We start from the raw sequence: 25,271 nt of genomic DNA, 5'->3' as shown, positions 1-25,271 counted from the left end.
AGGCGCGGCGCGGCACTCCCAACATGGCGGCGGCCAGGACGGCGGCGTCGGCAGCGCGCAGCCCGGGAGCTCCGGCGGCGGCGGCGGCGGCCCGAACCCGGCGCCCGCCCTCGGCGCGGCCCGCGAGGCTGCCCCCGCTGCTCGTGCTGCTGGCGGCGGCGGCAGGGCCGGGCGCGGGCGGCGCGGCGCGGCTGTACCGCGCGGGCGAGGACGCCGTGTGGGTGCTGGACAGCGGCAGCGTGCGCGGGGCCACCGCCAACAGCTCGGCCGCGTGGCTCGTGCAGTTCTACTCCTCGTGGTGCGGCCACTGCATCGGCTACGCGCCCACCTGGCGGGCCCTGGCCGCAGACGTGAGAGGTGAGGCGCGCCTGGCGCGGGGGCCCGACCGCGGTCTCTGGCCTGCAGCCTACGACCCCCGGATTCTCTCCTCAGGTCCCTATCCCCTGGCCCTCTGGAGGTGCTCCGCCTCGGCGGCCGCTGGCCTGCACCCTGGGTTCATCCCTCGTATGACGCCCCCCGCCCCAGTGGAGATCTGGGAAGTCGGCTGTCAAGTCAGGATGACAGGAACCCCTCTCCCGCCACCGCCCTCGCTCAGCTGGGGACACAGAGGCCTTCCTCGTTTGTCCAGCCCTCCAGACCCTCTTGTTGAGTCTCTGAAAGCTTCAGCAACCACCTCCGCCCCAGGTCTTTATCCTAGCTGTGTCCTGACGTTCATCTCGTCCTCAGTAACTCCACCCGGCTGCCTGGAATCCCGGTTCTTTGAGGCTCCCGTTCCTGTCCCGGGCTGCTTTCCCTGTAGGTCGTTCTTCATTCTCCTTTGGTTTGGAGAGCTGAGCATATATGGTGGCTACTCAAAGAGGTCCAGCTGTGCTGGAGACTTCTCTGTGGAAGCAGAAAAAGACCTTCCCGCATTTCATTGGTTGGTTCCTTGTGCGTGGTCACGCAGCCTTGGACCAATCTGACACCCACCAGACTTCTGGTCACGTTCCCACACTTTATTGACGCTTGGCACTTTCTCATCCCGGTGCGAATTGCTAATCAGCCACTAAGTTCTTGGCGTGCTGTACATTGCACAGTTGTAGCCGTTTAAGGGTTTTGCAGCAGTCTTCCTACAAGCTGGCAGCGCTTCAGAAGAGAACACGAATTGCTCTGAAGTGGGGGCCTGTCCCCAACAAGAGCAGGGTTTGGCAGGACTTTGCTGAGGCTGAGCTGACCTCTAATTATATATTTCAGAGGGCAAGAGAGTAACAAATGGGCTCTTTTCCTGAATTGCAGTTTTACAGCCAACCCTGTTGGGATTTTCTCATATCTAGACAGATTCGTAAGGAAACTTAAAAAAAAAAGTCTAAATCGGGCTTTTGTATGTGATTGTGATTATCTTTAGCGGCTTCTCTTGCCTCAAGGTATTGGGACTTCTTGATTGTAAAGCGTCTGTTCTTTGATCTAGTGTTTTCTTGAGCCTTCGCCGCTGGTCAGAACTGAAGTCAGAGACTTCGTGAAATGGACGGTCTGCTCCATAATAGGTGTCCTTTAAGCCTTTGCTGTGCCATCAAGCAAGTACTTTTAATAATAAGAGGACTTGGCAGTTTTCTTTTGTCTTTGGGAGGCAGCAACAGATACGGCAATTTTCACGCTCGTCGCTCTGGCAAGACGCTGTCATCACTTGTTTTGCACATTTTGATTTTTTTCAGCTTAGTGTGTGAAATACAGAAGTTGTCAGTAGGATTTGAATATTGCAAACCATTGCATGGTTCAGCCAGCATGTGAGGAGCCTTGGGCATTGTCCCTGCAACTCAGAAGGGAAGTTATTTTTGAAACAGAAACTATTGGTTGCTGAAAAAGTTCATTCAGGTTTCTCTGTATGTTCCCAGACACACCTTTTGGCCAATCTGGTAGTAAAATCTATTACCTAGTGATGTGATTAGCCTAACTGTTGGCTAAAGAAGATTATCTTAAGAGAGTTGGGGGTTTCCCAGGGGGCACTCGTGGTAAAGAACCTGCCTGCCAGTGCAGGAGGTGTAAGAAACGCTCAGTCCCTGGGTGGGGAAGATCCCCTGGAAGAGGGCATGACAGCCCAGTCCAGTATTCTTGCCTGGAGAATCCCTTGGACAGAGGAGCCTGGAGGGCAATGGTCCCTAGGGTCGCAGAGTCAGACACGACTGAAGCAACTTAGCACGCACGCCAAGTTGGGCGTTCTGCAAGTGAAGGCAGGAAGAGCAGGCCTGAGACAAAAGGAGATGTGACTGAGAGTGAAAAACAGCTGTGGCTCCAAAGACGGGGGGAGGACGGGGTCCTGAGAGCTGGGCTGCCGGGGCTCCCTGAGCACGAGCTCTGACCGGAGGCAGAGCCTGGGCACTGCGCAGTGTCCACGTCAGGTCCCCAGAGAGAGCTAACCTGGAGACCTTGTGGGCCCAGGCTGGGCAGGCGGAAGCAGAAACTCTGGGCGTGAGGCCTGGCCTGTCAGCGTAAGCCCCAGAGGTGGAGGATCCCTGTCTTGAGGCCACTGACCACGCCAGGCACCTGCAGGAGAGGGCCTGAGGCTCGAGGCGGTGCAGGGACCCCACCCCCCACCCCCCGCCATGGCTGTCTGCACATAAGAACGCTCCGCTAGGGGAACCTGCTACTCGGATCCTGGGCTCCCGCCTGACTGACCCAGGGTCCTTCCCGTGCCTCGTCTCTGTGAAGTCCCTGAGGAGCGTGTTGAGAAGAACTGCCCACACCCTCGATGAGGAGGCTAGTACAGCCCCTCCGCCCAGCGCCTTGCTTCTGCCAGGGGCCCTCCCGCAGGGGCGGGGGTGCCCAGCGCCCACACAGTCCAGTCTGCGCGCAGTCATTGTTCCACTCTCACGGCTTCAGGCCCAGTCAGCCTTTTGTGAACAGGGGGTTCAGTGAGCCCCTGGGGCACGCAGACCTTGGCCTGGGCCCGTCAGATGCCTCTTCCCTCCCCTCTTGAAATGCCCTGTCCAGCCCACTCAGCTACTCTACCCTCCACTGCCACTCTCGACAGCAGCATGGCTTCTAGAAGGTGGCTGCTTACAGTACAGCCCCGGCTCCCTGACTTGAGGTTGCTGGCTGGGGCTGGTCACTGAGCTGGAGGAGCGCCTGCTGCCCCCCGCTCCAGCGCCTCCTGAGTGGCCTCCTCCACTTGCTCAGAGTGGGCAGGGGTCTGCAGGGGGCCGGGGCTCCTCCCCTTGGCGGGCCCTCTCTGTACACAGCGTCGGGGCACCTTTGTTTTCCTAAAAGATTTGGATTGAACTTGAGCTCTTTGCTGACATTTTTAAGATTTTGAAAATAATTGTTTTTCCTTCTATGAAGGTGGCTTAACAAACAAAAGAGGTACTGTGGGTGCAGCCAAACGTCCTTCCAGCGTTTGTGTAGATCTGGCTTAGGCCTGTCACTTCTAAGTCCTTCACAAAACAAACCCTGCTGTGCCCCTGAAAATCCTCTTGCCCGGAGCTGTGATGTTAGCGCAGTCTCTGCGCCACCTCCTTTTGAGGTGAGAACTGAGACACCTGGTGGGGGTGGGCAGCTGCCACCTGGAGATGCCTTCAAGACAGCCACGGAGACTTCCTCAAGGCCCGAAGTGCCCGTCGGGGCTGCCGGGTCCTGGGCGTCTGTCTCCCGTGTCTCCTCCGCTCCGTCTTGGGGGCACAGGGGAAGGTGTTCTGTCATTGGCCCCAGAATGGTTTTTTTTTATACAAGATCGTTCTTTTTTTAATGTAATTTTGTTTGTTTATTTCTGGCTACCCTGCGTCTTTGTTGCTGTGCAGGCTTCTCTCTGGTCGCAGTGCTCGGGCTCCTGACTGCAGCGGCTTCTCTCGTTGCAGAGCACTGGCCCTCGAGCGCAGGCTCAGTAGTTGTGCACAGGCTGAGTTGCTCCATGGCCTGTGAGATCTTCCTGGATCAGGGGTCAAACCCATGTCTCCAAGCAGGCACATTCTTTACCACTGAGGCACCAGAGAAGCCCACCCCCAGAATTCTTGATGAGAGACTCAGACGAAAGCAGGACCTGGCAGGCAGCACCACCGCACAACACCCATGTGGCCACGCCGTCGAGTGGCAGGCCGTGGGTGCCAGGGCCCCGTGGCACGCGCCTGGTGCATCCAGGGCTGGCCAGGCCCCTGCTTGCCTCCCACCCATCTCAGTCACCAGCTAGTCTCCTCATTCGCATGGCTGCAGGCTTCATGCACGTGAACTAGACCAGCTGATGGTCCCCACAGCCGCTCCCTGTCCTCTGGGAGAAGCCGGGGGGCTGAAGGGGGCAGGGTGCTGATGGAGCAGGACCCCACCTGGACCCTGGAGAGGCAGGTGGGCGGGGGCATGTCCCCCCACGGGGGCTCTGCCGCACTGAGATTTGTCTGTGAGACCCAGGCTTCACTGCAGCCGGACCCAGAGGGACGGCGCCGCCGCGTGCCCCTTGGGACACTGAGCAGAGGAGCCCTGCTGGCGAATGTTGCTGGCTTCACGGGCGGCCGGGGGACCCTGATCTCAGGGCGGTTCCCGCCCGCGGCCTGTGCTGCGCGCCCCCGCCCCAGCCCACAGAGCCGGCCAGCACTCCCACGTGTGCTGTTACACTGTGCGTGCCGCAAGGCCTGCGAGACCACAGACAGTGCTAGCTTAAGCACACCTGCGTGCAAACACACCTGCGTGCAAGCACAGGGATGAGACAGCCCTGAAACAGTCGCGGCCCTCTGCCCCCGGAGGCTGACGCAGAGCGTGACTCCAGGCTGCTCTGGGGGCTGCTGGAGAAGGCGCGCTCCTTAGCACGAGGCTTCCTCTCTGCCTGGGCCTGTGCGTCCTGAACTTGGAGCTTGCCTGAAAGGCCCTTTGCTCTGCCTGGAGGGGCCTCCCGGGGGCCAGAGCGCCCTCCAGTGGCGCCAGCATGGGAGCCAGCGTGGCCGCCTCACCCTGATGGCCGGCCCTCCCTCCCAAGGGTGAGAGGACCAGGAGGCCGCAAGGAAGCGAGGGGCGGGGTTCTCTGAAACCCGAGGGGTTAATTAATCTGAACTGTAACCGTTTTCTTCAAGTGATGGATGCTTTACCATAAGTGTGACTTGTATAGACGTTCTATTAGAACTTGCCAAGTAATGGTGGGAAGTTTAATCCTGTGAGGATAAATAATATAGTTACTTGACAAGGAAACTTGAGATAAATTGTAGTTCTCTGTGTAGACATGCTTAGTTAAAAATAGATGGGCTTGTGAGCGGAAGTGAGGAGTGGCCCGGAGCTCACCGCTGCTCCCTGTGGAGGCCCCCTGCCCGGCTGGCAGCTGGGGGTGGCTGGCGCGGGCCTAGTCCTGAAAGCAGGCGATTTGCATTCAGTTGAGGGCGCTTCCCTCCTTTGTGTGTGGAGTCCCGACAGGTGGGAGAGGCAGGAGGAGGGGAGGGCACCAGCTGAATGAGCGCAGACCCTGAAGCTCACCCTTTGAAACGGTTTGCATTCTCCCTGATAAAACAGACCGGCTCCCTTTTGTGCTGCTGTGAAAGCCGCCCATCTGCCGGGATGCCTGTGGTGGCTGTTGGTGCCCCCGTCACTGAAATCTCCCTCATCTGCCTCCTTCCTGCGCTGCACAGGCGGCCTCTTTCAAAGGTGGTCAAGGACCACGTGAGGCGTCAGCAGGCCGGGCACCTGGCCCTGCCCCGGGCCGCCGCCTGGATGGGGTGCACACGTGCGGACCCCAGAGTCCTTGGCCCAGCAGGAGCTGTCCTGTCCCCGCCAGCTTGCGGTGACCTGTGTGCGTCTCAGAACACTCTCTGCGTGCGTTCCCTGTCCGCGTGGACCCCGTCCTTCAGAGGGGAGGACAGACAAGGCGCAGGAGTGCCAGCGGTGTGAACAGCTGGACGTGGGGGCAGGTCCTAGGAAGGTGAGTGGGACGCTGGGGTTGGCGCCCGGCAGGGCCGCTGGGCGAGGGGCCCGCCACGTGGAGGGCCAGCAGGTGCCGTGTCCAGAGGGCCCAGCCCCGACGGCCACACGAGCTGCAGGAGTGGCTTCCAGCAGAGGCCCCTTAGCCTGGTCTCTCTGTGGAGTGTCCCCGGCTGCTCCCTGCAGGACTGAGGCCCAGAGACTCGCTGGCCAGTGGGGGTGCTTGTGGGGAGGGGAAGCACCCCGTCTCGCTTCGGTGGGGCGGGCGGGCTCTGAGGGGTGTGGGGGCGCTGGCTTTCCGGGACCATCGGCCGTTGAGAAGCTGGTGTCAGCTTGTGAGCAGGAGGGACAGCCCTCCGGCTGGCTTGCGCCCTGGGGCCGATGACCGGGCCAGGTTGACCCCGAGCCGTCTGGGCTCCGGGGACGCGGCAGCCGGCCCTAACCTCACAGTCGTGCTGCCTTCCAGGGCACTGACGTGACTGCCCCTGGCCGGTCACCGCCCGGGGGCTCGTTTTCTTCTCATTCTCCTGTTAGGACACATTTGAAACTTGAGCCGAGGTGGGGCTCGTGTCCTCTCAGTACCACACGGGCCTGCTCCCCAGGCTCCCCAAGCTGAGTCCCCAGGGCTGTGCCTATGTTGACTTTCGCTTCATGACCATTAGTTAAGGGCTCGGACCCAGGCTGCAGTGAACTCACAGACCTCACTGGGGAGCGACGCAGAGCGCTTCTGTGCAGCAGGAAAGGGAACCCGAGGGCTTCTTGCCCTCCAACGTCGGCCAGCTCTGTCCTGGAGGGCTAGTCCTGCTGGCCGTGGGCTCGGTCCTCTCTCACCCCAGCCGGGTCCATCAGTAAGCAGGTCAAAGGCGTGTGTGACTCCTCCTTCTGCAGTGATGAGTCATGCTCTTGGCTTTTTGAAAATTACACCCTGATGCTGACTTAGGAAGGACTCGGTGCAGGGAACCCTCACACTTGTAAATTTACGAAGTGTTTCATTTACTAGAGATGTCCCAGGAAAGATCAGTCCAGCGTAAGTTTTTCTTAAACACAGAGCGTTTCAGCGCAGTCGGACTGATGCTGGGGCCCTGCTGCTATTTCAGGGGACACCTCAACTTTTCACTGTTACCCTGGGAATAAGCAGGTGGTTAAAAACCTGGGGAAAGCCAAGGCCTTTCTTTTTGAAGCCACTGGCAGGTGTACCCTATTTTTAAGGGCAGGGCCCACCTACTGGGTGCCTGGGATACTTGAAGGAGTTTGGGAGGCTGGAAAAGCAAAGCTGGTACCAAGCGTCGCCCATTTCTGCTGCTCTGCCCAGGGCATCTGTGGCCAGGACCCGGCGGTTCCCGAAGCCAGGCTGTCCCTCCCCTCCTCACCCCGGGAGGAGGGCTGGGCCTGGGGGTCGGTTGCATTTCAGGAGGGGCGCCTGGCTGGGGTGGCCTCGTGACCCTGAAGAGGAAGGCGGCTGAGCCCAGGCCAGTGGAGTGTCCGCCCGAGGGGTCTGTCCTGTGCTAGAGCGGCGCGCGTCGTGGGGGGACTCCGGCTGGGGGGCTGGGGTGGGGGCCAGGCCCCCGGGGGCGGTTTGGAGGTCGTGGTCACCCCCTCACAGGCCTGCAGGCTGAGCCCGGGACGGCGGGGCGAGCCCCTGGAGCCTGCAGTGCTCCTTCGCGGTCGGGGGCTCTTGAACCAGAGCCCGGGTGAAGCCAGTGCCCTCTGGAGTCAGGAGGGCCGCGCCCGGGCCTGGGGCCTTCTCTGCCTGGCAGCCAGTGCGCCTGGCAGCCCCGATGGGCGCTCTGTGGCCTTCTGCCCCGGAGTCCAGGGAGGCACAAGCAGAGCAGGCCGCGGGCCCCATGGTGCACAGACGTGGAGCACACGCTCCCCACAAGCACCCTGAGGCTCCGTGTTCTACATTTCGTAAGTAGCGCATGCTTATTGAGAAAAGCCTGAAAAACAAGAACGTGGGGCCAAGTCCCACGAGAAAGCGGCACCGTCGTGAGCGGCTCTGAGTGTCTCCCGTCTCTCTCTGCCTGGGCCCGGCTCCGCGTGTGCGTGGTGTCAGCTCCTGGAGCCGTGTTCCGTCTCCTCTCTCTCTCGTCCTGGAACAGCCTTTTTTTTTTTTTAAAGATGGAGCAAAAGCTTGTCATGGAAATTCTCAGTAAGCCTTGATTCCCTGTGTTTGTGAGCTGGGAGGAGGTTGCAGAAGTGAGACGCTCTGGCGGGATGGACAGGCGCCGAGTGGAGAGGACAGGGCTCCCTGCTCACAGTCGGCCGCTGGGTGGGGCGCAGCGACCCGAGGCCGTGCGTCCTGCCCGCATCTGCGCTCCGGCCTCACCGATGGGACGAGAGCGTTGACTGTTCTTCCTTAGTTCCTTGTAATTTGAGATTCCAGAAAGACGTGACCTGTGGTTCAGGAGGGCTCTGTGATTTCTTCCATCCTTTCAAACGCCTTCAGGATGAGCCGGCTTCACTGCGGCCACTTAAGTGGAGCACTGTTCTGTCATCGGTCGTGAAAGGTGGAGCTGTGTGTCTTGTGTGTTTTTCACTTGATCTTTTGCTTTATGTTAATATCAGTACATACTTTTTACAGTTGCAGAGGAAGAAGGCACGTATTTGTAAGCATAAGTGTAACATTAGATGGAACAAAAGCAATCATGAGTTGCCGATGTATACAAGCCTTGGTGTCCGTGTAGTACTTAGGCTGGCCTCTCTCCTTCCTGGCCTGTCTTTACTGTAACTCTGAAGTCTTAGTCTTAAGCAGCACTCAGAGAAAACTCATTTGCCATGACTTGTAGCCAAGTGAGTGCTTTAGACTGGTGGTGTCTGTCAGAACTCACCACAGCTCAGGGACGGACAGTCACAGGTTCCCCCTCAGAAGTCACCTGACCGCAGGACGCGGTGAGCAGGGCTCGGCCCGGCCCGGCCCCTTGGGCTCGTCCTGCTCGGGCACTGCTCTGCTGCCCTGTGTGTGCCCGACCGCCAGCCCTCCTGCTTCCCCTGCAGGCTGTCCCCAAGCCCGCCGAGGAGCCAGCGAAGGTTTGGGACTCTTACTGTCCCGGAGAAGGGAGCAGGTCTTCCAAAGAGAGACCCTCACCTGGGGGTGTTGGGGAGACCCTTCCTCTGAAGCTGGCGACTGAAGGTGACCCCCCATCCTTACCCTCGCCCGTGTGAGCTGCGCTTGGGGTCTCCAGGGCTCAGCTCCCCCGGTCCTCGCCAGGACGGGGCCCCTCTAACAGTCTTGCTCCTGCTTTTCAGACTGGGCGGCTGCCATCCGCGTCGCCGCCCTGGACTGTGCGGAGGAGAAGAACCAGGAGGTGTGCCGCGCCTACGACATCCACTTCTACCCCACCTTCCGGGTGAGCGCCGCGCCTCCACCAGCCGCTCGCACGGCCTGGGGGCTTGGGGAGGGCGTCTCCCAGCTCAGGGGCTTCTGTGTGCAGGGGTCACCTCTCATTGCACCCCGTTGGATTGCAGGGTCACACTGGGACTGTGCACTTGCCTGCTCACACCCAGCGAGGCCTGCAGGCACGGGAGTGGCCGGCGCTGCCCTGAGAGCGCGTGCCCAAGTGAGGCGGGGCCCGCAGGTGCCTTGCCCAGGGGTGGGGGTCTGGTGCCTGCCAGCTGTGCCAGTAGCCGTGGCCGCCCTGCAGACCAGCCTGTCCCCATCTCTCCCGCTAGGGGGCGACTGGAACCTGAGCAGTGCACCCAGCTCTGTGTGTGTGTGTGTGTGTGCGCCTGTGTGTGCGTGCACACGTGTGCCTGTGTGTGTGGCCCCTCGCCTCACTGGAGCGCATCTGAGGAGGGAGGCCGTGCCTTTGGAGGTGGCCTCTGGGAAGCTTGGGGGCCCCCTTCCTCTCAGCCCTGAACCCGCGCCCTGTGTGCACAGCGCCAGCTGCTTCTCCCCGTCATGCTGACCTGGTGACCTCGTGTGTCCGTCTCTGGCTGGGCCCTGCCCACCAAGGCGCCCTCCCCTGGAGCGCAGTTCCAGGCTTGGGTCCGCTCAGCGCCTTCCTATTGGGTTTGCCTGTTGTGTCTCGGCTTTCCCCACAGGGTGCTGTGCTGCGTGTTCGGGGGCCCCCCCTCAGCTAACAGGATGCTGCTGGGACCCCCACACGCTGGGTGTGGCTGGGGCCCAGCCCTGGCGTGCAGTGCTGATGGGGGCCAGGGCGTGGCCTCTGTTCGGTCCTGGCCCATCTACCGCTGTCCCACCTGTGTTCTCCGGGCTGGTGTACAAGCCCCGTGTGTCTTCATCACGCCCCTTCGTCCAGCTGTGAGAGGGGGGTGTCGTCACCCCAGCCGTCACTTTCTCCATTGTCTTCACTGAGTCTTTCAGTGAAGAAGGTTTTTAATGTTCACGTACAATGCTTGTCCTCTGCCGGAAGACCCCTGTCGCAGAGCCTGTCTTCCTCCCGGGAGTCTGTGCACTGGCGCACCATGAGCCTGTGGGGGCAGTGCCAGCCGCGGGGGTCCTGTCGGGGTCCCAGCCCTGTCGGGGCAGAACCCCTGTGTGCCCGGGTCTGGTTGGTACTGAGCAGCCCTCGTGAGTCTGGAAGAAACACTGCCTTGCACAGAGGCCCGTAGAAGCGTGGTTTCATCATCAGTCAGCGTGAAGTTCCTGGCGCAGTGAGAGTGAAGCTCTCAGCCGTGACGGCCGTCTTGTTGCTTGAAGATGAGACGTTGCACAGGCGCCGGGCAGGGCCGCTCCTTACTTGTGTCTGTTGGTTTTCTCCCCTCAGTATTTTAAAGCGTTTACAAAGGACTTCACAACTGGAGAAAACTTTAAAGGTAAGGACACACACGTCGTCCTCCACTCTCCTAGACTCCTGCGTCCCTCACAGCGCGCCGAGGGCTGGGCGGGCCTGCCCTCCCCCGCTTCGGCAGGTTCGCCTTGAGGCTGTCGGTCCTTTCTTCCCCGGAAGGGTTAAACAGCCACAGTTTCAGCAAGAATGTTTGCTTTTGGCAAATACAGTGGTTAAATTTTTTTTAAGTAAACGTTTTTGAAAACAAAAGTTTGGAAAAGTGCACGCGTCACAAGGGCACCGCAGTGAATTTTTGTGAGTGACCCCCTGCCCCCTGCCCCGGAGCCCACAGGTGAGGTCGTTCGGCCTGCCTCTGAGCTTGCTGTGGATGGACATGTGCCTGTGGCCTGGCTCCACGCCGGGGGCGCTGGAGCTCAGCAGTTCCCACGCTGGTCCCGTGAGGTGGTCTGTGCATGACTCCACCGTGTGTGCCTCGCGCCCTGGGGGCCCTGGGATGGGGTGGGCGCTCGGCAGGGCCGACTCGCCTGTGACGGGGGTCCTCCCCACAGGGCCCGACCGAGAACTGCAGACAGTGAGGCGGACCATGATCAACTTCCTGCAGAACCACACAGACGGCAATCGGCCCCCCGCCTGCCCGTCCTTGGACCCCATCAGGTGTGTGCTTCTGTGGAAAAGGCAGCACGTTTCAAGTTGAATTTAATTTTGTAGAGTAGAGACGTGCATTGAGTGATGTGGGCACTGGTATGCGATGGCCTTGAAGACACTAAAAGGCTCTGTCTTCTTAAAAGGCCCAGTGACGTCCTTTCACTCATCGACAAGCGAGGTGACCGGTACGTGGCTGTGCTGTTGGAAGATGACAGCTCCTACGTCGGACGCGAGGTACTGTCTGCACCCGTCTCGTGTCGGCGCTGCGGTCAGACTCCGTGACAGTAGCGACTTCCGCCTCAGCTCTTGGAGTGTGTGTTCTGCACTCATTAATTCTCGGAATTGCCCATGTGTTATTCAGCAGACTCACTAGAGAAGGCTCGTTTACAGAGAAGACCGTTGGGACGGGTTGGGGGGCTGCCTCCCAGAGGAGACAGAAGCAACTCCCGCCTGCCGCCGCCTCCCCTGGGGGGCCAGGTGGGCTCACGGCGGACGTGGTCCCCGGGACACACAGCGTCCCTGAGGGTGTCCTCTGTCCAGTAGGCGTTATGGTCCAGACTCTCTCTGCTGTATTCTGGACTCCCAACTTTGGCAAATCCAGTGCCCTTCAGCTGGCTGACCGGGAGGGGTGCTGTCAGCCTCCCAAAGCAAGCCCTGTGGGTGGAGGGGAGGCTGGGGCGTGGCCCCCACTCGCCTGGGGGTGACCGGCCCCGTCTGATGGGGTGGGCTTTGGAGGGGGTGTGGGGAGCACAGTTCTGACCCCTCTCAGGGTCTGCACAGCTGCTGCTCTTCCTGCCCTTGCAGCCCCGGGGGCCTGAACGTGCAACACAACAGGGGTGTCAGTGGCGGTCGGCCTTAGGGAGCAGCTGAGCTGAGAGGCTGTTAGTTTCTGTAAGAAGGCACGCTCGTCAGCGTGGCGTTTCCTGTGGACCCCGCCACCCACCAAGAAGGTGACGTGCCGTCTCATCGCCCAGGTGATCTTGGACCTGATTCCATACGAGAGCATCGAGGTGAGGCGGGCGCTGGGTTCCGACACAGCCTTCCTGCAGAAGCTCGGCGTGCCCTCCCTTCCCTCCTGCTACCTGATCTACCCGAACGGGTCGCACGGACCAGTCACCGTGTAAGTAGCATCTGCTGCCCTCCCGCACTGCGTGGGCACTCACTGGTCTGGGGGGACTCACCACCTGGTCTCCAGAATAGAAAGCGAGGGGACCGGCTCTGGCCCCACACGTGGCGGTCGCCTTGTGAGACCCACAGAAGCAGCAGGATGCCGCTGGCCTCTGCAGTGGGGCCCGTGCACCGTGAGACAGGCTCAGCTGGAAAGGAAGTGAGTTGAGTCGAGGCTGGGAGGGCATAATGGGTGAGAGGGGTGCCTCCTGGAACTTGAGCTGCCTGCCAGGTCCCAGCCACAGCCAGTGGCCAGGGCCAGCCCCACCTGCGTCCACGGAGCGCTTGGTGAGTCACCATGTGGACAGCGCCTCCCCCGCCCCAAGACGTTCACTGGGGCACTGAGGGCACCCTACCCAGGAGCCTCAGGCATGTGTGGTTCCTGGGCTGTCTGGTATTTTCTAAAAAACAATGGAATTCAGGGTAAGCAAAGAGGTCTCTGGGGCTTGCAGAGCTGGGCACCCAGCTCAGCAGACCTCCTCTGAATACACCCCTGAATACACTGCCATCTCACTTCAAGGAAAAACACGTGTTTTACATTAAAAGTGTCTCTGTAACCTCAGAATGAAAAGACAATGGTTTTAGCGATAGCTGCTATACCTTCCCTTTGGGAATGAAAACAGGCTCTGGACCCTTCGGGTGACCCCTGAGCCACCTCGGGAGGGTGGAGTCCCACAGCAGATGGGTTGCACCGCTGTGCTTGGGAGCCCCTCGCTGCCGGACCCCAGACGCCCCGAGTGGAGCTGGCAGCCTGCAGGCAGAGGGTCTGAGGTCAAAACCCACAGGTTTGGACAAAACTGATCCTGGCAGGTGCTCATACCAACTGTCCGGGCCATCCTAACCTCTCCAGCAAACAGGAATGAAGCCTAGTGCTTTCACACCTGTAGGTCGGTGCTGTTTCTGGATTTGTCTTATGGTCCCAGGTTGGGCAGCTCCCTCAGGCCCGGGCTTTGTCACCATTCTGCCCGCCTCCTGCCTCAAATATCTGCAGTAAATGCTCAGAGAATGACTGGTCTGAGTGGACCACATCACCCTCGAGGGGCAGGGGGCTGCTCTGATCCTCTTGCCCTGAGACACCTCCCGATGGGCCAGGCCCTGGAGCCGGCTTGAGCCTGCGCCTGCCCCCCCTCTTGCAGTGGGAAGCCCCTCCGGTCGTTTTTCTCCTCTTACCTGAGGTCACTGCCGGGAGTGAGGAAGAAACCAGGTTCCCTTCCTGGGAGACCCAGCAGAGACGAGAGCTCGGAAGCCGTGGTCTGGAGGGACTTTGACAGGCGAGTGTTCTTCCCCAGGAAGCTGCGGGAGCGGCCGTGGGTAGGGGTCCGGGCCCAGGGCTCCTCTGGGTGGCTCGTTCAGAAGCCCACCGCCCGCCTGCTGGCCTCTTGGGGATTCTCCCTGTTGTCTGCTGGTGGGGTGTCCTGGGGGCGTCCCTCTGGGTGGGGTTGGGCTCAGGAACAGGGGGTTTCTAGAGAGAGGGGTGGGTTCCCCTGACCTGGCAGTGCTCGCTCCCAGGTCAAAGCTGTACACGGCCGACCTGGAGTCAGGGCTGCACCACCTCCTGAGAGTGGAGCTTGCAGCACACAGGTCCCTGGCCGGCGCCGAGCTAAAGACGCTCAAGGACTTCATCACTGTCCTGGCCAAGGTGCGTGGGCGTCTGACTTGGGGCAGGGCCCCCTGGCCACAGGGAGCCGGGTGTGCCTGGGGACGCACGTGGCAGGGACAAGAGTCCTGCTCAGGTGGAGTCCCTGTGTAGGGTGCTGGAGACGAGCGCCGGGTGGGGGCGTGTGGAGCAGAGAGGAGGGGATTGTGCGGGAGTGTGGCTCGGTGTGTTCTAAAGGGCTCAGTGGTGTAAAGGGCTTGGTGTGGTCTGAAGGGCTTGGTGGTCTAAAGGGCTCAGTGTGGTCTGAAGGGGGCCATGCCAGGCCAGATGTGAGTGGGCGGCAGGCAGCAGGATGAGAAGGGAGCACGAGGGGAGCAGGGAGTGGGCGGGAGGCCTGTGTGTCTGGGGGTCGGTGGAGATGGAGGGTGGTGGGTTTACAGGGAGGAGACGCCTGTGGCCGGTGCATTGGGTGGGCCCTGGGGGTGGGCCAGGTTGGCATGCCCACCTTTAGTAGTAGGTGGGGCAGGGGTGGCTTTGTGCTTGCTCGGGTCTAGAAGTGAGGAGCTGTCGGGCGGCATCCATTTCCTGCTGAGAACTCTGAGTTCCCGAGCTAAGAGTCCGGGCCCGTGGTCTGTGGGCACAGGTTCAGGCAGTCGGGTGTCCCTGCCCCCTAGGGAGAATCTGCACCCTGTTCTGCTGGCCCGGCAGCCCTGCTGTGGCCCTCTGCTCTCCGACCTCAGAGAGAGCCCAGGCCCTTGGGTCGCGCCCACCTGTTGGTCACCTTTGATCCTGCACTGCCTCGGGAGGAATCTGCTTCCAGAGGCCACTCTCTATAGCCTCTGATGTGATCTGACAAGATCTGAGATACTGTTTATTATTGCCTGAGAGATAAGGAGACTTAGTTTGAAATGATTCCTGTTGCCAAGTGTGCAGCCCCAACACATGCATGCACACACGCTCAGTTGCATCCAGCTCTGCGACCCCAAGAACCGCAGCCCGCCAGGGCCCTCTGCCCACGGGATTCTCCAGGCAAGATACTGGAGTGGGTTGCCATTTCCTCCTCCAGGGGATCTTCCCCACCCAGGGATCAGACTCGTGTCTCTTGCGTCTCCTGCATTGGCAGGTGGATTCTTTAGCAGTGGCGCCACCTGGGAAGCCCTGCTGACACAGTAGCTCCTAAGCGATAATTTGGCTGGTCAGAGTTTACTTAGTAAGGTCGTTTAAAAAAGTAAAGAGCTAGAACTTATGTTTAAGGGAATAGAAAGCTACATGGTGTGTTGCAAATGAATAAATGGAGACTGTCGAGACGGTTCTCCCCCCACATGACCTCAGAGGTCAGAGCTCTCGCGCCGTTCTCGTTCCTTTGAGAAAGTGCCCCCCTGGCTGCCCAGCTATTAGCGTGTCAAGATGGGGGTCTCGCTCTGCACATGAGTTCTTTGTCCTCGTCTTTTCTGGTGTCAGGCTGGAGGGCACGCATGGCCTATAAGATTAGCATAGCTTATTCTTAACAACTTTCTGAAGTTTACTTAACTTGAAATGCTGGTCAGTTGATACTGATGCTCTATAACCGATGGAGGAAAAACCCAGACTTGGCAGAGCTGAAGACGGGGCGTTTTTGGTCCCAACGCTGTCGTTAGGGCAGCGTCGGCCCTTAATTTGCACGTGTAATTGGCAGCATCTGAGCGAAGGTCCTCACAGGACAGCTGCGGGCTCCTTGCTCGAGGCTTCCCTGGCGCCGTGGTGCCGCCAGCATGGCCTGAGTGTCCATGTGCAGCTGAGCAGCGGGTGGCACTTGTTTGCACGGAAGCCTCGAGTGTGCGTACCTCTCCAGTCCAAGGGCAGAGCCGGTGGGGGGTTGGGGGCTGCTGGTGGTGGCAGGGAGTGAGGGGAGCAGCGGATGGGTGTAAGTTACGCTGAGGCACGCGGACTGAGCGAGTCGGCAGTGATTTCGGAGAGGCCCCCCGAGCCCTTGGCAGCGTGACGAATGAGGTCCTGGGTGGCCGTGGGCCTGTCGTCAGGTGTGAGGGCAGTGGTGGGGCTGGAGAAAGGGGAGGTGCAGCCCCCAGGCCGCCTTGTCTGTGTTCTGGAGAGACTCCCACCTGGTTCTCGGGCAGCCGGTGGGTCAGGTTGGGGCAGGCCAGGTCGGGGCAGGCCTGGTCTCGGCCCCTGGGAGGCCATGCCTGCCATGGGGCGTGCTCTCTGAACAGTCCCTGAGCGTGGTCCTTCCTGCCCAGCTCTTCCCCGGACGACCGCCAGTCAGGAAGCTGCTGGAGATGCTGCAGGAGTGGCTGGCCAGCCTTCCACTGGACAGGATCCCCTACGATGCCGTGCTTGACCTGGTCAACAACAAGATGCGGGTGAGGTGGCCCCTTTGTAGAGGGAAGTCTGCCTGGGAGCCCCTCGCCGCCCCTGTGTCCCTGGTCTGCAGTCCTGGTTTCCATGACGACCTCCCGTTGCTCCCCAGGCCAGGGTCTGGATCAGCTGACTGAGACGATGAGGGGTTTCCGCAGGGAGGCAGCGCTAGGGTTTCTCTTTCAATTTTTAGTAAACTCATCTAGATCTCACACCTGGAAAAGGAGTAAATAAAGACAACATGTCCGGCAGGGATGCCCTGGTTGAGCTGCCTGGCCGCTGCAGCCGCAGGCCCAGGGTGTGGGCTCCCTGGGGTCTGCTCTGGCCGCCTGACAGGTGCCAGTGTCTGGCCTGGCCTCCCCTCCATGGGCCCCAGGCCGAGTGACCGGAAGGTGGCTGAGAGCAGGAGCATGGCCCCGGGGCCAGGCCTCTGTGTCGCCTGCAGGGCCTGAGGGGCCGTTTGCAGCCTGCACTCATGGGCTGTTACAGGCTCAGGCCCATCAGCTCGCTGCTCGTTAAGTGAAGATCCTGTTTGTTCTGGCTGAGAATTGTCTGACAATTGAATTCCTTTATTATCATTATTAGTCTTCTGTAAATCTCATTACAACTAATTCTAACCTGAAACAATGGCGGGCGTCCTGCATGCTTCCTCTTGCTGGTTCATCACGGCCCAGGTGGATGCTTCCCTTCTCCCAAAGATGAAACAGTGGGCCACGGCTCCATGTTCTGAGAAGTCAGTAAAATAGAGACTTTTTTCTCCGGTTTGTTCCTGGATTTAACCGTACTCGTAGTTGATAAAGTTTTCAGACAGATACTCCCTGTGTAACCACCATGCAGTTGAGACAGGACAGTCACCAGCAATTGTTAATTTTAACAATTCAGTATCTCTCCTTCTCTCCACACCCCTCTCTGCCCAGATTTCTGGGATATTTCTCACTAATCACATAAAGTGGGTTGGATGTCAAGGAAGCCGACCGGAGCTGAGGGGCTACTCGTGTTCTCTCTGGAAACTGTTCCACACTCTGACTGTTGGAGCCGGGACCCACCCAAAGGCCCTGGATGGCACAGGTGAGCAGCCCCCCTGCCCTGGGTCACCTGCATGGGCACCATGCTGCCTGCAGAGGGTGCTGGGCCCTCGGGTGCCCGGGTCTGTGCCGAGGAGGACGGAGGCGTGTGTCTTTTCAGGAGCCCTGCTCAGCCCCTGCCCCAGCGCGGGAGGCACCCACACGCGGCCCGTCCATCTGCCCTGGAGGCTGGGGCCTGGCTGACCCACGGGCTGTGCGTCTCGGGGCTGGGCGTGTGCTGGCCAGGAACGCCTCTCGGTGTCGGCGCCTCTTTTTTTTTTTTTTTGGGCTTTAAGGAGTGTGAGACCCGTTTGGGGAGGTGTGTGGTGTCTTATTTATAACAGGTCGCCTGGAGCAGTGCGCACTTCGTACACACAGCATCTGTGGGCAGGCGCTCCGGTGTGCCCTGGCCAGGGTCTTCCGTCTCAGGTCCCCCAGAGCCTGAGGGCAGGGTACCAGCCAGGGCTGGGGTCTCCTCTCAGGGCTGGCGGGGGATGATGGAGGGCTGGATGCCCTCCCCAGGCTCGCGCCCTGCGTGGGTGGCGGCTGTCCCTCGCCGTGCAGCCTGCCCACGGGCAGTGGCTGTCCCGGAGCCCTTGGGGGCCTGTCTGTCACCTCCGCCGTGTTGGTTCATTAGAAGGAAGCTCCCAGGCCCACGAGGGGCAGGGGTGACTCAGACAGGGCGGCAGGAGGTGGGGCCGCGCTGCGCCCTCGGGTCACTAACAGCGTGCTGGGCCTCTGGATCCTCTCTGGACCGTGTGGTGTGTGTGCCACAGTTGGCGCAGGGCCCTGGCAGCCTTGGGGTGTCTGCTTATCTTGTGGTTTCGTTCTTTAATCATCACTGACATCTGTATTGAGTCAGAGTGGAGTCCTTGGATCCACATGGTCAATATTCTTTCCAGTAAGATTGTAAAATTATTTTAGAGTTCCCCTTTGCTGTGTAACAGACAGACCCCAAATGCTATGGCTTGAGCCCAGCACCAGGTTTTTGCTCCAGGTTCTGGGCCTCAGATCTTGGGACAGGTCACCTGTGGGCCTGCTGAGCGGGTGGGAGCTGAGTGCTCTAGACTCGGAAGCTGGGGCCCCGGGCAGTACAGCTCCCCTGGGGGCCAAGGAGGGGCTTCAGGGCCTGGGTGTCACTTCCGCCACAGCCTGTGGTTCAGACACCCCCGGCCCGGGCTGGGGGGACATGGCCCACCTGTCGGGCACAGCAAGGGGGCCCACGACCTCTTAAGGCATCCCTGCCCCTCCTCACTTCCAGGGGGCGTTGGACGTCTACGCCCCGGGGCTGGGGGTGGGGAGGTGCTTTAAACCATGGCTTCTCTTGAGAATCACACAGAAGAACGTGTTGGGTGCGTTCAGGAGGAACCTGGGGCTCCAAACAGCAGGTGAGCTCAGAGGCTTAGTGCTGCGGGCGGGCGCTGGCCAGGGCCCTGGAGCCTCCGCTGCCCGGACCTCGTGCTGACGGGGGACACTCCGCAGAGGACACGGAGGTGGTGACCAAGAGGGAGGCCAGCAGCCAGGACGCTCTGCAAAAACACCGCGGGGCCGCTGCCCATGGCCTGTGGGCGGCCGGGGACAGGCACACAGCCCGAGAGACCTCGGGCATCCGTCCCCTCGGTCGGTGTAAATGGAAGCAATATCCGAGGAGTCTGTCTCCCGCCGAAAGAATTGGGTCAGACTGAGACCCGGATTATGTCTTGGAAGGTTTTTCCTCTCCTTATTGCACGCTTAAACCCCATCGACTAAAAAGCCTGCCGCGCCTCTAATCCGCCCCAGGTAGGGTTTATGGTTCTTGTCCACTTTAAAGATTAGGGCGGCCCGAGTGTGCAGAGGTTCGGTGGGGACGAGGCGGGGAGGATTACCCGCCAGGCACGGCAGATGTCGGCCCAGGGCTCACGGCTGGGAGTGCAGCCCGGCCACAGTGAGTCCTCAGCCCGCGTGGGTGGCCTCGCGCTGGGCGCCCCCGCTGCCCACAGGAACACGGCGCCAGGCGGTGGCCACGTGCTGCTTGGGGCCTTCTCTTAGGGACGCACAGGACCTGCCAGGCTGATGCCCCTGGGGCCTCTCCCGGCAGGCTGGCTCCCCGGCTCCTGCCGGCCGTGGGGAGAGAGGGCTCCTGAAGGCCTGCTGTTAAGATGATTCAGTCTCCGTAACTGCATCTCCCCACCCCCCCACCCCCCACCCCCCGTTATTTTGCTGCCTTTCTTCTAATGCTGACGTCTAATCTGTTTTAATCTCACGGTCTCTTGTGTGCACTCAATCCCCCGCGTTAGTTGTCTGGACAGGACTCTGGTCCCGCCCTGCGGCCACCGCCCGGGGCTCCTTGGGCTCGTCCGTTCAGCACGGTGCGTGCTGCACCCTGATGTTGTGGGGTTGTTTTCTTCAGATGGACTGCCCCCATCCCCAGGGCCTTTACGCAGGCACCGGGTCCCATTAGGGTCTATTGACACATGGGCGAACGCCGTCTGTGCGGCTGGTAGATAAGAGGGTTTCCTCACACCGAGAGGCTCGGGCTGTTTGAATGAGGGCAGGCCTACACTGGCCTGCTGCCTGGAGGCCCGCTGCCTGGAGCCCGGCCGCTGCTGACCCATCCGGGAAAGACTGGCCACAAAGACCGGGGCTGGAGTCACGCCTGGAGGCACTTCTGAGGCCATGTCCACACTCGGGCTTGCATCTAGCAAGGATTTCAAAGCAAAACAAACGAGATTTTGAATGAGTAGCCGCCCCGGCGCAGGCCCAGCCTTGGGGGCTGCTTGTAGGGCAGGAGGGATGGCACACGGGACATAGACCCTGGCCTCTGGGCTGGTCTTGGGGCTGGGGGTCCTGGTGGACGTGGCCGCTCCAGGCTTCTGGCTTGTTCCCTGGGGACCAGCATGGGCCTTGGAGCAGGTCCAGCAGCTGGACACAGGCGGCCGCCTGCCCATGGGGTGTGCACGTTTGGTGCAGTGTCAAGAGGGTGAGCAGCGGCGTCTGGTGGCCATGGACACCTGGGAAGGAGCCAGTTTCTCCCTGGGGGCTGGCCCGCGGCCCACGTCAGGCACTCACTCGTCCCGGCTCCCCTGACAGCTCTGCTGACCCTGAGGTGCTGGCCACCGTCGGGTGCCTTGGTCCCTCCACAGGTCTCGAGGACGACCCGCAGGCTGTGCTGCAGACCATCAGGAGGTATGTCCACGTCTTCTTCGGGTGTAAGGAATGCGGCGAGCATTTTGAGGAAATGGCTAAAGAATCAATAGATTCCGTGAAAACCCCGGACCAAGCGATTCTCTGGCTTTGGAAGAAGCATAACCTGGTCAACAGCCGCTTGGCAGGTGAGCAGAAGCCACTGGGTGGCCCAGCCTGCGCGGGGCCTGGTGTGGGCGGCGGGGGCTGCCTGCCCGTGGGGCCACGGCCGGGCCGTCTGTGGGATCAGGTGTCAGTCTCCTAGTGACCTTGCCAGCGGCTGGCAGGCCACAGCCGTCCCCAGCTCCCGTCCCCAGCTCCCGTCCCCAGCTCCCGTCCCCAGCTCCCGTCCCCGGCTTCCCAGACGCTCTCGCACTGCAGGGCTCCCAGCTGTGTGGACGTGGACGTGCCCTTGCCTTGGGGAGCCCACTAGGCCCCCAGTAAACGCAGTGGTGGGAGACTGGGAATACAGTTCATTGTCAACAAGGGATTTTAGTGTCATTAAAATCTGCCCTCAGATCTTAGACCAAACTCCTCAGAGTGGTTTTGTTTGAAGAAAAACTGGGGCGCACATATTTTCTCAGAGTTAAGTAACTCAAACTGTTCCTAAATCACTGGCAGATTAAAATTAGGCTTAAATGTAATCCGCCGAGAAATAAGTCTTAATAGAGATGAATAGAAAATGCCACTCAACTGTTGGTTTTTATTTAATCCACTGTATTATAAAAACATATTACAACTAAAGCACTAAAGAAAATTGGTTTTTCTGGACGTGGGGCTGAGGGGCTGCGGGTCCGGTCACGTGGGAGTCGTGCCTCGCCCACGGCTGTAGGTGGAGGCCCGTCCGCCATGGCCCTGGTTCTGACGGCTCCACGTCCAGGGCGTCAGGGCCCTCCTGCCCCGGCTGTCCCCGCCCCCCTCCCTCACAGGGGCCTCGTCGTGACCCCGTCGTGGCAGCGCTCAGCCCTGGCGCAGTCGGCGAGGCCCCAGCCAAGCTGCCCTGAGCAGGCTCAGTGTGCCGTGTGCAGTGCTGTGTGAAGGCGGCCTGAGATGGGGTCGCTCCTGTGACTCTGTGTGTCCCCCAGCCCCTCCGTCCCGCCTCTGGGGTGAGGTCTGTGTGGTTCTGTGGAACACGCTCTAGCAGCCCCTCTCTGTCTTGGGGGGTGTGTTTCCAGACCCCAAAGGGGAGCGCCCGGGCCGTGAGGCCCTCATGGCCCTGTGGCTGCTGCCCAGCGCAGCCTGTCCTGAGCACCCCACTAACGAAGTGGCTCCTTGACGTGTGTGTCCAGAAGGACTGGGTGGCAAGGCGTGCCCGGTCAGGTCAGGGAATCCTGGGAGTCCATGGGGCATACTTGCTGCCCCCTGGGCCTGTGGGAGCCCCGGGGTCCAGGGCCGTCACTGCGTTGCGAGCGAAAGGGAAGCGGGGGCTCATAAGTGCGGCTGTGCGTGCGGGGCCGCCCGGCTCTGCCTCCAGGGCCGCCACTGCACTGCGAGTGAAAGGGAACCGGAGGCTCATAAGCGCAGCTGTGCGTGCGGGGCCGCCCGGCTCTGCCTCCAGGGCCGCCACTGCACTGCGAGTGAAAGGGAACCGGAGGCTCATAAGCGCAGCTGTGCGTGCGGGGCCGCCCGGCTCTGCCTCCAGGTCTCGCCCCCAAACAACGGCTGATGGCCCAGGCCGTGCTCTGCCCGCGTGTGTGCTGAACAAGGGAGCGAGTGAGCCAGAGGGAAGGTGTAGGAGAGGGTCCTCTTGGAGGTCTTTGTACCCATGGGGCACCTTAGGGAAGGGAGGACCGCACCTCGTCACGGGCCAAGGTCAAGGGCGCTGAGCCGGGCACTCGCCCAGCCCCTTCTGGGTGTTTGGGGCAGGGTCTGGCTAGGGGAGTGGCAGTGCCCACATGAGGACACTTCCTGTGCTGCAAGTGCTTCAGGGAAGTGGGCGGCTGTGCAGGGTAGGGTGGGAGGGACAGGGTGGTGGGCGAAGGGGGAGGCGGGCAAGGCCCCCAGGGTGCGGGACAGGCGGCCGGAAGATCTCTTCACCGCGGCCCTCCTCCTCCTCTAGGGCATCCGAGTGAGGACCCCAAGTTCCCAAAGGTGCCGTGGCCCAGCCCAGACCTCTGCCCAGCCTGCCACGAGGAGATCAAGGGCCTGGGGACCTGGAACGAGGGCCAGGTGCTGCTCTTCCTGAAGCAGCACTACGGCAGGGACAACCTTGTGGACACACACTCCGCGGACCTGGGGGGCCCCGGCGAAGGCGCCCCGGCCCCGGGCGAGAAGCAGGAGGGCAGCCAGGCTCCCCCAGAGCAGCCCCCCGCAGACCACGGTGCCGAGAGCCTGCGTCCGCCCAGCCTGCTGCCCCCCCGGGCTCACCTGTCTGAGAGGTCGCAGCCAGGCCTGGACCTGCTGCTCGGGAGCCGGGCGGGGGGCGAGGGCCGCCGGGGCGCCGAGGCAGCCGCGGCCTTCCTGGGCATGGGCTTCTCCAGCCTGGACATGAGCCTCTGCGTGGTGCTCTACGTGGCCTCGTCCCTCTTCCTCATGGTCATGTACTTCTTCTTCCGCGTGCGCTCCAAGCGGTGGAAAGTCAAGCACCACCATCCTTCCGTGTAGGACGTGGCGAGACTGCGGAGCCGCCTCCAGCGGGGCTGCCGCTTGTGCTCTTCAGATCAGGGACGTTGTCCACACTCCGGACCTGGCGGCCCCTCGAGGGGTCCTTCCGCTCCCCGCCTGCGTGGCCCAGATGTGTCCCCTACAGATCCTAGAGCAAAAAGACTTCACTCTTCCAGGTCTGAAAACGGAAGTGGGTGGCCAAGCCCCGGAACAGGACTTTGCACCCGCTTTCACCTCAAGTTCCTTGACTGCAGGGCCTCGCTCTGGGAGTCGGGGAGAAAAGCCCACACCCTCCCCCAGCCGCCGGGGCCCACTGCCCGCCACCCTCTGCGGCTCTGTGGAGCCGGGCTCAGCGATTCCCTGCGTTTGCGCCTCTCAGATGCTGGTGGTCTCTGGGGCGCCGAGGCCGCTCAGGACCAGGGAAGGGAAGCCCCGAGTGTGGGGGGTGTGGAGGGGAGGCGGGCCCTTCGGGGGCGCTGTCTTTGTTGGCCAGCCTGGTGACACGAGGCTGTAAGGGGGTCCTAGTCTGTCCACCACGCGGACCCAGAGCGCTGAGCCCCACTGTGGCAGGGGGTGCTCTCTGGGGCCTCCGGAGGCACCCTCATCCTGTGCGGTCATCCCCTGGCACATACAAGTCCCCGCGAGAGCCCTGCTGTCAGTGGGAGGGAGATGGTGGCCCGCGGCGGGGCAGACTGTGGTCTTGGCCAAGCTTCATTTTCTGGAGCTGTTTCACCACAGGCTCCCAGGCTTTGATGATTTAATTGTCTAATATTGAATGGTTTTAACACATTATTAAAACCCAAAAAGCTTAGAAGTAAATTTGCCTCTGAAAATGTAAACTAAACAGAAATGACCACAGCAGGGAGCATTCCCTTTGAGTGTGAGTGGGTGTGTGCGTGTGACACTGGTGGGTGTCACGGTGTCTCCCACCACGCCTGTTCTGCACTCCGGTTCCTGTGTTTAGTGAGCACCCTGACCGTTTGACAGTTTGGGGAAGAGGGGTGGCCGACTCCTCGGACAACTGCCTTCAGCTCTGTGGTCCCCTTCAGTGGGAGGTGTGACCCGAGGCCTCTGGGCAGGGAACGCTCCCCTTCTCTGCCGAGAGCTTTCTTCTGTTGGACACTTTTTAATCCTTGGAAGCCTTTGTGTTTTAAAAGCCACGGGCTTGTCTTAGTGGCTGAGCTGTGTGCCTGGGTTACTGAAGACACCTATTGTTTCTTTTCAACTTGAAAACTGGGCCAGTGTACACACAGCCCAAAGGAATATGCTCAGAACCATTAATTAAACTGCCTTTGGTTTGCGCCAAATGTCGTTTTCTCCCCTAAGTACATTTTCCCAACAGCAAGAGTTGGGACGGTGCTGTGGGTGGGCGGTCTTGTGTACCTGACAGAACCCAGTGACGGGCGACATCGGCGTTCAGGGTTCCTGACAATATTCCAGGTTGAGGGGCGGCAGGTCAGGGTGGCCGCGGCACTGTGTCCCGTCGCTGCTCAGAGCTGGACGCTCCCTTAAGGCAAGGGTTAAGTTCCGTTTTCTAAAGTTGTAAGTATTGAGACTAATAAATATGATAGTTGAATAATTTAAATGTATATTTATTTTTAATGGAAGGATTTGGATTAAAAAGAAGCTAATTGACGTGGAAGTGTCACTGAAATTTCTTACCTGCAAGAAAAATAAACATTTTGTATTTAAGTAAACTCTAATGTGCACATTTTAAAAATAAAGAAATCCGATATTTGAAAAAATTGTAATTGTTTAGAAGTAAAACTAGCTCTACCAGTGATGGGGTGTCTGGCAAGGGTGTATGGACTGGACCTCTGAAATTTCACAATGTCCAGTATTGAATCAGAAACTCTTTGGAAGACAGCTCAGGGATAGGCAGAAGGTGAAAGACGGGAAGTCCCCAATAGTTAATCTTCTCAAGGCCAAGCTGGACTGAGGGAGAGCGGGACCACAGCCCCTCTCCCGCAGAGGGGAAGAGGGAGGGGATGGCGACTGAGGTGCCTGGGAATCCTGCTCACAGGTACCGCAGGCGCCAGTTCCAGGGAACCTTGAGGACCCGCAGAC

At 60.4% G+C, this 25,271-nt stretch overlaps 1 protein-coding gene across 1 annotated transcript; it reads left to right on the top strand.

Moving 5' to 3' along the window:
- Positions 1-24,949, top strand: QSOX2 (quiescin sulfhydryl oxidase 2). Its single transcript, XM_002691616.5, has 12 exons — positions 1-357; positions 9,109-9,209; positions 10,590-10,638; positions 11,162-11,267; positions 11,402-11,492; positions 12,233-12,378; positions 13,562-13,696; positions 13,935-14,064; positions 16,257-16,379; positions 17,292-17,442; positions 20,561-20,749; positions 22,660-24,949. The coding sequence occupies exons 1-12, from the start codon at positions 24-26 to the stop codon at positions 23,202-23,204; spliced, it is 2,100 nt and encodes a 699-aa protein (XP_002691662.2). The 5' UTR covers positions 1-23; the 3' UTR covers positions 23,205-24,949.
- Positions 24,950-25,271: the final 322 nt, after the last annotated feature.

The sequence above is a fragment of the Bos taurus genome, chromosome 11 (assembly GCF_002263795.3).
Source record: "Bos taurus isolate L1 Dominette 01449 registration number 42190680 breed Hereford chromosome 11, ARS-UCD2.0, whole genome shotgun sequence".
Lineage (NCBI taxonomy): Eukaryota > Metazoa > Chordata > Mammalia > Artiodactyla > Bovidae > Bos > Bos taurus.
This window is presented reverse-complemented; position numbering and strand designations above follow the sequence as displayed.